The sequence below is a fragment of the Rhinichthys klamathensis genome, unplaced genomic scaffold, assembly GCF_029890125.1.
Source record: "Rhinichthys klamathensis goyatoka isolate OS25496 unplaced genomic scaffold, OSU_Roscu_1.1 h1tg000127l_1, whole genome shotgun sequence".
Classification (NCBI taxonomy): Eukaryota; Metazoa; Chordata; class Actinopteri; order Cypriniformes; family Leuciscidae; genus Rhinichthys; species Rhinichthys klamathensis.
Genome location: NW_026606664.1, coordinates 5,612,380 through 5,624,768, shown reverse-complemented (window position 1 = coordinate 5,624,768; position 12,389 = coordinate 5,612,380). Strand labels below are relative to the sequence as shown.

The window sequence follows — 12,389 nt, the reverse complement described above, 5'->3', positions numbered from 1 at the left end:
ATTATATCACAATAATTATTGTTATCGTTTTATCGCCCGGCCCATAAAATTATTTTTTCTTTAAATTCTATGGAACATTTGGCTGTGGAAAAGGAATTTTTGGCATGTGACCATAAAGACTCTTAATTTGTGCTGCTCACCATGTACTTGGTTGATCTCAGAGTTGGAGGACAGGATTTCATCTGCCAGTTTTTGGGCGGTGGGCAGCACTTCCGTGTGGTGGGCCGTGATAAGGTACTGCACCAGCTTTTGGAGCTGGTCTCTGTTCATCTGGAAGAGTGTCTCTGAGATGGGCAGCCGTAGTTTGACTTGCTCGGGTTTGCGGATGCGGTATAAAGACAGTGCCACCACGTGCGCACAATAGAAAATGTCACGGTTGCCGCAGCCGCATGTCACCGATGTGATCTTACAGCGGTCGAAGCTGATGGCCACCTTGTGTGTCGTCTCTGGCTCGGATTGCGTGGCTGGCTCTGTGACTGTGCCACTGAGGTGAAAACCTATATAGAAACAGGCAGAGAGAAAAACTTAAGTTAACAATGACATTTGACGCAATTCGAATAGCAGTGACTTTGTCTTTCATTAGTTCTAAACAAAATTCTCAAGCTAACTGTATGAACATAAATGGATCTGGAGGCTGTAAGTCAAGATTGGTAACCAGCGATGCCTAAGGCAAATTAGCCTGCTACCAAATACGCATCTGATTGTTTGACTGTACTAGAAACTAGTTTGGTAACTAGTGGTTACCAAACCACAAGATATGTGAGATGCTTTCCAATTGCGGAGCGCAACCTATCTCCAAATCCGAGAGGATCATGCTACAGTAACCCTAATAGGAAAATTGCTGCAAAAATGCCCAACATTAAATCCAAAACATTTTACTCAAAATCTCAAGAATACCTGAAGATACTGGTCGGTCGAAAACATGTTTGGAGACATCAGAAGATTACAGTAAATATCAAACATGGAAAGATGTTGCTTTATTTCTAGTTTCTGCAACATCCTAGAGAAACAACCCAACAAAGCTTCACTAAAGACCTAAAAACATAAATGTAGAAAGACTGTATTGCATGTCTTCGTGGCCAATAGGAGGGCTTGTTCTTCACTTTGACTGTTAAATTATTAATGATGAAAGCCAAGGGAAGGGGGTTGGGGGACTAGAATTACTGTATCATTCTAAACCTTTGCAATGGATCGGTTTATCATAATCCACAGGAACTACATGAATTCACAGAGATCCTTTGAATCTCAAATCATTATGTAAGCTTACAAGTGACAGAATCAGGATCCCATGTATCCTTGCAGAGACAACAGTTGAAATGATTCAAGGAACGGGCTGTCGAAAGAAACAGGCAGAGCTAGTCTTATTCGTTACCACCCCATATGCCCAGAAATGTGTCCAGCTGAAAAATAAAGCCTCCGTGACCAGAACAAACTGTACCAGAGCTAGAAGGTGTCTCTACATGTGCCCATATATATATATATATATATATATAGATATATATATATATATGTACAGGGAGACAGACAAACGCACACATCACAATTAATTCTAGGGTTCGGCTGGTGTGACAGGGGTGCCTAATAAGCATGAGCAAAGCCGGCTGTTCCCTTGCCAAATCCCACAAAAGGCTTTTTCAGATGAGTTCTTCTGAGAAGTTGGCCCCCTCCTCAGCCCCGAGATTTTGGAGAAAAGAAATCCGACGTCCAATTTACTGCCAAACCCTTTCAGGCACAGCCAACACAACAGAGCCATCTGATTAAGGGGAGTTTATGGTGATGTCTGTTTTCATTTTGATAAAAGACAGAAAAGGAGAGGGAGTGCCCCTATGTGTTGCAAATTACTTTTGGCACAATGCAAGTTCAAAGTAAATTTGGTTATAGAAACAAAGATCCACAGGAGTGTGTAATATAGGAGTGCATTTATAGGGTTCATTTTTCTTTTAAGAACTACTTTCAAGACTGATCAAACTGTGCATTTTTGCCACGCAGCAACTGACACTTCTTTATAGCGAGAGCGCAGCACTACGGCATCGACTGTGAGTGTACTATAAGATCTTGGTTACAAAAAGTATGAAGGGTTTATTTTTTTTTTTTTTTTGTTAAAAAAAAAAATCAAATGTGTTAGGCTCAATACACGTTTGCAAGGCAAACAATGGATCATCTTGCCTACCACAAAGTATGCAAAGACTGAATTGTTTTACATTTCAAAAATGCCCTGGGCAATCAGGGCACCTTCATGTGAACCTTTGCATTATCAGATCATGCGTTATCTTGGACTGTAAAAATCTACAGTTGAGACTAAACAGCATTAGTCACATGAAGGACACATCCCACCCACTATCAAAAACAGCAGTGTCCCTCCTTACAATGATGTTTAGGGGTAATGGTGGCTTATTAAGTACATTTCCTAACACATTGCAATGTAAAACTAAAGTTTAGGGGTTTGTTCAAGATTAATAATAATAATAATAATAATAATAATAAGAGATAGCCTTTGTAAACATGACTATTACAAACTGCTAATCACAGACAGTGGATTTCTGAGCGATGTACGTAAGGATTGGCTGTGATGGGCATCTATGGCATAGATCTATCTATGGCAACATCTATGGCAACATCAGTGGGGTTATGGAGGAGCAGATGAGCCTATAGGCTCATGTGACAGGGGTTGCATTGGAGAGAGCACGCATCTGCTACTGATGGACATGAAGAGCCCTCCTTGTCTTTTTATTCTCGCTCTCATATCGCTGGCTCTCCCCCCACCCTCTCCACCAGGCCTTTTGTTGCTCAGCACTGAATGCTGCTCAACCAACCCCTCCACAACTGCTCTTTTCTGGCTAACCTCCATCGTGGCGCGAGCATAGATCCCTCTCCCCCACCCCCATCTTTAGAGGCTTTTCGATCATTTGCTACCTGAGAGGAAGGGGATGGACAGAGAGCGAAAGATGAACTCTGCTGGGAAATGGAGAGGGTGGATGTCATAAGCAGATGGAGTGTTGGTATCAGTCAAAATGAGCCATGCAACGTCATCTAGAAGAAATAATGACACTGCTGTTGTTAATATCAGTCATTCAGACCACACAAAGAATCTTGAGTGTGTCCGTTGTGTCCGCACCAGTCACTACAGATGATTTCATCATTTTCAGAGGCCTGCTAAACTATAAGGTTTAAGGTCATTACATCAAGAACGACAACTATAACAATAACTACATTAGCGTCCACACCAACGCACAATAACTTTCTGGTTATTATACGTGTGTGCAGCAGTTATATCATCTGCTGCTTTAAATGCTCAAACTCTTTAAAGTCGAGTGGATTCTTTTTGGCTGTCCATGTTTTTAGCATTCATCAGCTGGGAAAAGTCATCCTGAAAATGATTTCAACGTTAACGCTCCGCTGTCGTTAAAGCTGTGGTGTGAACTTCACTAATCTGAAAAAACAAATCAAAAACCTTATAGTTACTGTTAATATATTTATTAGGGCTGTATCTAACCATTGTTTTGATGCGTTAATGCATTCCATGCACTTCTATGCATTTTCGTAATCAACTACGTCAATGCTTCGTTCCAGGCCTATTATTTATCCTTGGGGCCTATTATTTATCCTTGGGGTATTTACTTAACAGGACAAATTAGTGCGAGAGCACAATTCTAAAAAAGCGCCAATGGGAGTGTAAAGTTCTGCGCATGATCTACTGAACACAGAGGCAGCCGGATCATTTCCATAATGACCAACGCAATCTACCAAGAGCAGCCCAAGTGTCTGATTTAGGACTTGCATTTTTGTGCACCAGTAAATTAAACAATGCAAACCTTAGTAAATCACCTTGCATTCATTTAAATTCATTTAAATGCTCTACTCCCATTAATTTTGCATCTGAAAGGGAAACTCCAACAAATTCATATGCAACAAGGTCAGCCACAAAAATAACCCAGTCCACGCCTTTTCAGCTGTAATTTTTTCACTGCGTGTCTTTAGTAAATCCTGACAGTAGTTTTTTTAACGCAAAAAGAGGGTTTGCGCTGATGCAAGCTGTTAGTAAATCTGACCCTTGGGGTAAACAGAACTTTAGGCCAGGAAAGATAGAAAATGCATTCAGTCTGTGTTTAAACCATATCAGGACCAAAGGCCCTTTTAAATAGCAAAAACAGAATAGCATAAAACACAGAAAGAAACAATAACCAAACACTTACTAAATACTAAATGTGTACATTAAACTGGCAGCAAAGGAAACCAAGTGACATAAGCACGTGCCAAAGTAGAAGAAACTAGAACATCAAACCAAACTCCAACGGCAGCAAAGTGCTAAAAACAGATGTGCTTCTTTTCCTCACACATGAGATGCAAACAAAACTCAACAAAAGTAACTTCAAATGGATGTTACACATTGAGACACTAAAACATGGAGTTTGGGTGAATTACATGAGTATCATATCACTGGGGAAGGAATGGCTTTCGTGACACCGTCCAAATGATATGAGACTGTTTCTCTCAGGAAACGTACCCCTCTTGGGCCGACTCTAATCTTGCCACCAACAGAATCACCCGGCCACGTTACGATTCACTATGTAAGTGTAACAGTCATAATTAATCCGCTGGCGATGCCCGCTAATGCACGCTCATCCAGCCTGGGCTTTTGGAGTCATTTTAGCCACTGAGCTCTGAGCCACTGACCATCTGTTGGGGAGGGATGCATATAGGGGGAGCTCACGCCGCTGCGATGGTCACTGATCAGGGAACAGGAGAGGAGTCCCCCTCTTTCATTCATTTTACTCGCAGCCTCACTCTATCCGCACCATCTGCCACCCCCTCAGACACGCCCACTCGAGAACCTTTCAGCCAATCATGACAGCATCCCCACACACTCTTAAACCATTAACCTCTAATCAGCCATGGAGGCCAAACGGGGTCCTGTACGGCAGGCACTGGGCCAATGCCGCATGCAGAAGAGCCTCTACCCCTCATGGCCTTCCCCTCCCCTCCTTTCCATCTTCCATCTGTCCCAGCAGCAATATGGTTAACACCGCATCAGCATCCATCCCAGCTCCCCCCACTCATATATCTCGACACAACAGACATGCATATGCACAGGCACACACATTCAGATTGTGCACATGGCTTCCTATGTGCTCTGATAAAGGCTTGATTGATTCATTTGTGATGTCCCTCAAACAGCAGCCCCCCTGAGTCATTTGTCACGATCACACATAATTGATTTCTGATCCACCGAATTGTGAACCTTGAGAAAGAGCTGCACGGAGCTCAATCAGCATTCCTTTCAGTGGGCTAGCGGCAAGCAGCAGGTTTGACGCCCATGGAAATCGCAGATAAGACCCGGAGAGAACTATGCGGTCACCATTAGCCTGAGCCTTGCGTTGCGCATTGTGCGTGAAGTGAAGGGGGAAATTAAAGCCGGGCTAATCATACAGGGCCGGATAGTTCAAAACCAACAATTTAGCATCTGATGCAAACTAGCCCTGGCTGAAGAGCCTTTATTCTCAGATAATTCACCCAGTGAAGACTGAAAACAAGCCAGAGAGGAGGATGAATTTGAAGGCGTACAGGGCGAAAAGGAGGAGATGAATCGCACTTTTGGACAGGCCGTAAGTGCAACCAGATGTCCTGCTTGAGATAAAAGCAGATGCACTTGAAGTGAAACCGTGCGGTGTGGAAATAGAGGCGGGGATATCCTTTCATTGTTATTTCTGTTCAAGGTTTTCTTCTATTGCATCTAAAAAGCTAGCTGAATATGCATATGTTTCCATTCGCCTGCTCAATAGGGAAAGCATGCTTCTCCAAAGCAGTGTGGGGTGCACAGAACGTACTAGATTGTAATTCTTAAGCTGTTCTTGTCTTTGTACAGATGATAAAGCAAACATGCCTTTTAAACACGTGACACAAAAGAACAAATCTCAACACAACATGTTCCATTTTCATTTGCTAGAAGGATTGAAAAAAAAAATTATCAAACAATGCTCGTCTCATGCAAAATAAGCCATATTATATACAGTCAGTATCAAGTCATCCAGACACTGTGCCTGAATAGAAATCTGAGTTTTGGTATTGTTTTGTGAGCAGTCTACTCTGCATGCATAAGACAATCTGACAGCTAGGAAAGGTCACCGGCCTGCACATTCCCTGATCACTGATGGATTGTTTGTGAACAGTCAACCACCATCAGCCCTTGCGCATCAGCATATGCCCTCTAAGATTTTATTCTGCCACTTTCACCATTTCCCTAAATGCGACTTGGTTGTGTTTAATATGCGAATATGTACAAACCATCTGCTGGCCTGCAATTGACAAGCAGCAGTCTGCAGGACACAATGGCTCCTTTGAGCTCTGCTCACACTAGAAGCATAGCCTGCACTGATAGATAATGCTTTAAGAAGCTTATATTTCATGACTCATCCATTCACAAAAAAAAATTAAAAATCCCCAATCAATATGAGAAAAGGAAAGAGAACCGATTGACTGCTTTGCGCATAACTCGTGCGGGCCTCACAGCGGCAAGTTTCTTTTCTGTTCTCCCACAGCATTCCATCTTTAACCGTTTCCTACGAGGAGGTATGACTTCAGTTTGCCCCGCAGCTGTAAAACCAGTATCAGATAAAAGCTTCTGAGGACCAATAAGCTCACATCTGTTGTGTTCTTTGTGTTTTCATCTACAAGGTAAGAAAATGTAAATATGTACTCTGGGCTTGTCCCAGCAGTAATACATCGCCTACATTTCCTTCCTTCCCTGCTGCCTTCTAAACTAAACCATTCTTTCTGTCTCTCTGTTCACTTTTTTTCACTCACACAGTCTCTGAAATTTCAGTGCATCCCTGGTTAGACAAACTTTTAACATGCAATAACAGAAAAAAAATAAACAAAATATTGCAAACAATTGTTTGCTTTTCCTACTTGTGCAAGTCCCTCTAAACTAAAGCGATCACTCTCTCGGTTTAGCGTATTAATAAATAACATTTTCTCATCTTGCACAGACACTGTGGGGCCATGTAGTGCAACATTTCATTCTAATATATGAGATGATTGCCTCTCATTTGAGAAGACACTGTTACTAAATAACCTGTAAACTTTCCTGAAAAAATGGTGTATTAAGAAATACAGTGCTTGTATTAGATAAAAATCTAAATTTCCTTCTCCCTGAATGAAGAACAAGTGTAATCTCTTCAAACTTTCAATATAAAACTAACCTTTTTTTTAAATAATTAAACTAATTTTGTTAAAGTAAGCATTTATGGTTTCAGTTTTTGGCCCCAAATTTTGGTTTCAGCCGAGAATTTTATTTCAATTCATTGCTAATAAAGATGCCTTAATTGTGCTAAAAAGCTAAACCATATTATCTTTGTGTTTTCCATTAAATAGTGCTAAAACAAAACATCCAATCAACCCCTCCTTACGATTTCCTGCAGAAAATGCTCATCAAACCAAGCTAAGCATATGGACAAGGACAAAAAACAAGAGAGGGGGAGTGCAAACACAAAGGAATAGTCCCTAACAAGCCCTTCCAGCTTAGCTTTTGCATGCATTACGGTGATGAGACCCTGAAGGTGTGCACAGCTAAGGAATCAGCTGAGGCAGCAATGGCGGCATCTCTAATTACAAAAGCTCCTCCTCCAACTATCCCCCCACCTCAAACTCTCCATTGTCTGCGGCCTCCCTCCCTCCGTCTCTCTCAGGAGTGCCTTTTGAGCTGGCATGCACCCGTTAGGCCTGCGCTGTGTTCCCCTCAGCACTCTTAATCTGGCCCTGACCTGCTTTATTCCCTCTGCACCGGCTGCCCACTGGGCCTCAGATTCACAGGCCCCCTTTGTTATTGACGGGTCTGTCTAGGCCTTAGGCTGGGGCCTGGCCTGCCATTGTTGCCCATAAAAAGCAAGCAGCGGTTAGCAGGCGTCAGCTTGGAAGCAGGGTCCTGTGCGACCACTGCTGCTAGGAGATCAGCGGCCCAGACGGACAGGAAAGAACAGATAGGAGATAGAGGAATGTAGAGTAGGAACACAAGCACAAACTCAAGCACCCAAGAGGCCTGAAGTGCTTGGTCTTCTCTCAAAGCGAGACAATGTCCTATTGTAATTGCAGAATGGTTGCCCCTCGTGTATTGTGATGATAGTTTTCCCAGTTTGGGGACAAATGATCAACATTAGGTAAAAATAATGAAATCTCAGATGAGAAAAAAGTATTATCAATAATAATATTAATAAACTAAAACAACAACATAATACATTTAAATATTAAAGTTTAATACACTTATTTAAATAAAGTTTCATTTAAAAAAATAATAATAATAAAGCCCATTGAGCACAAAGCTGCTACTACAGCATTATGTTCAATATAGTGACTGATAAAATCACATTAAACTGATTTGTTCAGTTCAGGTGCGCAATTATACAAAAACATTAAAAATACAAAGACAGCAAGACAAGGACTGCTGATTGATGCTTGCACTGTTTAAATGGGCTGCCTCCTTAAATCCCTCTAATTTAGGAGAAAATATCAGCTCAAATAAGTAAAACAGCTTATTTCAAACTGGTCTGTTTAAAGGATTTCATTGACATTCACATGTGCTCGCATACAGAATAATAGGAAATGCTCTGTAAACAATACAACACAATGCACTTTAGCTGGGCTCTATGTTCAAATAAAAGGCCTATTGCCAGATACCCATTCATTAAAACAGACCTGAAGCTCTCAAAAGCGCAGCTCACCAATGACACCCTCTCTACAGCAAGCCAGGAGAGGCACAAATAGAATAAGGTTAAATACATGGTATATTATCAATGTAGACAAACAAATGTATAGATGGTAAATCTTAAGATCAGTTTTTCTTACAAGAAAGCACCTTTGTATTTTCTCTAAAGCTTTGACAATACAAAAAAGTGTGCTTCATTCAGGCTTTATGAGACTGGACACTGACAACGGATTTAAAAAATAGCCTTTGACTGCTTTTAGTCAGAACATTTGACTAGCTTTTCGACTGTTAGGATCCGTCCTACAATGGCAGCTTGATTACCAAGTATGGCTCCTTTTCTTGAGTGTGTCAAAAAAGGAAAAGGCCATCTGAAAGGCACTTAAACACAAATTATGTAGATTTAAGCACTGCTTTTAGTAACCATGGACAGCTGAATGAATATTCATAAATTGCCCTATGTCCTGTTGAAGAGGGCGACCAAACGTAAGGTCTCTGTGAGAAAGCTGGCAAATAAGGTGCTTGTGGTCTCTTAAGAAGTTTGCTTAACTCTGCAGACGTGCCCTGCTGTTCAAAAACACAGCGGCAAATGTCAGAAAGCATGGTCTAAAAAATTCAAAGCACGTATAGAGACATTCAGCATCGTTGAACGGGAATAAAACTATCATGCTGCAGTATCTACATAGACAGGCAACAATTACAGCTCGCACAATACAGTGCATCTCACCTTGCTCTTTTGGCAAGGTCGTCGCCATCGCATACTGACTCAGACCAGTGACAAAACATTGTGCGACTGGGCCTGAATGCAGAGTGCAGTAAAACAAAGGGCCTTGCTTTTGCCAGCTGGACCCTTCGAAACTTGGCACCACAGAGCTTGGCTTTGCCCCAACAGGCAAGCTGGAAAAAACCCACCTTACCAGGTAGAGGCAGAGCCTCTGAAAGCCCTGAACATCCATCAACTCCAGAGTAGAGAAACACAAGTGTGGTTTAGAGGACCAAAATAACCCTCTACCTCTCATTCAAACTGTGAATGTGAAGGATAAACAGGATAGAGACAGCAGGCACCTTTCTCTTGCGTGGTCCAGCAGTACTCTGGTGGAAAGTGAAGGGTGTTTCTTCACCGCCTGAGATTAGAGGACCCAGCAGGGCCTGGCAGGCCTTTAGATGAACCGCGGGCACTCTAGCAACAACAAACAAAACATACACTCCTAAACCAGAGCAATCTGGCCCCTTTCCTTGACCACTATGAGGGAGGATAAAATTATGTACACCCCACTCGAAATGCCAGTCTTTTGAGTTTCCTGTTACATTGCTCGTACTCTTGTGCTAGCAGAGAGTTTTGTATTCTTGTGTACGATTTAAAAAAGCTTTGTACATTAGTATAGATGTCAGCCCTGAGACGTTCTAGCATTTGTAATGGAAACCCAGTTTTGAAAGGCTCTTTTATCCCATGAGGTAAGATGAGGAGGTGCTGCCCTACCAGAATATCTGTTCAGACGGGTCTCTGATTGAAAGCTTTAAGAAATGGAAGCCCGGAAGCACATCCCACCGCCAGATTAAATGTCCATCTTTTCTCAAAATAACTGCTTTGCGGATGTATGTGCAAAGAAAATCAACAATATGAGAACATAAAAGAGAAGCAGGATGAGGAGGAGATAGTGACAAGCTGGAAAGGAAGCAGTCAATCCAACAATGTGGCTCATAGAAACAGGGGTCCCGAGTCAGCAGCAGGAATCTGCTAAGGCCCAGTGAAATCAGGCAGTGGGTGAGGGGTGGTAGGACACCCCATCTAGGGCCACGCGCCAAACATAATGCCTACACACACAACTGGCACAGCACTGGGTGGCAACAGGAGGGTTTCAGTGTGCATGTGAGGCAGAGGAGGGGTATCCAGTGGAATGTGTTACATGAATTCCACGGGCACGCTGCCTCCTTTACCGCAGCCACAAAGAGCGGAGTGTGTGGACTTCACAGAGACGAAGGGACAGCGAGAAGGGGGAGGGAGGAAGACATCAATGGAGAAAACTGGGCACAGAGCCAAACTCCAGTAATTACAAAAGAGGAGGGAGTAAAGAAAAGAAGAAGAAAAAAAAAAAAGAGCGAGAGTAGCGGGAGGAGATGTAGGAACCAAGCCTGAAGTCTATTCCAGGGGTGACGGCAATTCTATTATCAGACAGTGGATAGAGGTCCATTGAGACTATATAGGGAAAGAGCCACAGTGCCTGAATCAAATAATATCTACAGGAGCCTAAGAAACAGTAACGGAAGTATCGGCATAAATTTGCTTACGCATTGTGATGTACAACCCTGAAAAATTAATTATCAAAAAAATGTAGGGTGGGGACTTGGTTCCAACCATCGGTTGTTGATTGGATAGCTCTAGGCAGATCTGATTGCAAGCTTGAGGTTGAGGTAAGAAAGTAGGGATGCACCGATCCGATATTTGTATCGGGTATCGGGGTCGATACTGCCATTTTTGCCGGATCGGGTATCGTTCAGAAGAGGCCGATCCAAATCCGATATTGTGCGTATATATTCTGTGTTATTGTTAAGCCCAACAAAAGGCACAAAAACATTATAAAGCACCATAACGTTTTCGTGCACTATATTATAAGTGTTCTGAAGCCATTATATATTATAATGTGAGATAGACATGAATATTTAAGTCATTAAATTCAAGATCACGTGAACTTTTCCATCCGTCAATCTGTCAATCATTCTTCATTCAGCATTCAAACAGCGCGTCGCGTTCGGTTACTACAGTCAACACGAGAACAAGATGATTCAATGTTACTATTATTATACTTGATCTGTAGATAAAGGTCTATGGTTTCACATAAAACAATTTTATCTTGCTGGACTTTATTGCTGTTACTTAATCATGTTACTTTCTACCGGGTCAGGTGTCTCTTAGATCACAACAATGGAGTACAGTAGAGCACTATAATTGTTCTTCACGCGCACAGTAGGCTAACTGAAATTTAAAACTATTAAAAGAAAAGGCTCAATAAACGATTGCATAGATAGATACTGTATAATACACTACGCATCAATATGTATTTCCTTTGTGCTTTGAACTTTTTAATGTGGACTCGACGCGCGCTGTGACTCATGTTGCTTCAAGCGCATCATTCTGCGCTCGGGATGCGCATAAGCGCTGTGTGCCGCAATGTATTGGAGCCTTTCATATCATAATACAGTGACGCAATGAAAGATTATTAATAGCCTTTCTTGTTCTGTCCTATCTATCATATGTTCCTGCCTCATTAAACAGCTGTGCTATACATTTAAAACATGTCTCAATTTTAGGCTATATATAAAATAATTTATCTTTTTGATTTTTGTTATCTTGTTTTTCATGAATATATTTTACAACAATACAAAGAGCAATGTGTAACGTTTTACCAGATTTAGTGTTACACTTATTGTCTCTTATTTGTTCCCCACTAAATGTTTTTTTCACTAAATGTTCAGATTTTATACAAGTATACTGTGCACTCTTGATTTTTAGATTACATTTTACTGCTGAATTATCCACTAATCTAGTTTATAATAGCATTTTTGTCATAGATTATGATCATATATTTTGATTTGTTTTTCTTTATAATGAAGTTGTCTATATTAAGTAGATTGTGTTTAATACACAAAAGAGTGATTATCAGTTCAACACACAGAGTTATAAAAATTGTACTTG

The 12,389-nt window shown here is 41.5% G+C and overlaps 1 protein-coding gene across 1 annotated transcript in view; it reads right to left on the bottom strand.

The window, feature by feature from the left end:
* Positions 1-12,389, bottom strand: part of zswim5 (zinc finger, SWIM-type containing 5) — a 51,396-nt gene that overhangs the window by 15,429 nt on the left and 23,578 nt on the right. Inside the window, exon 2 of the mRNA XM_056256643.1 lies at positions 141-497. Within this exon, the coding sequence (XP_056112618.1) occupies positions 141-497 (357 nt within the window). The remainder of the gene's footprint in view (positions 1-140; positions 498-12,389) is intronic.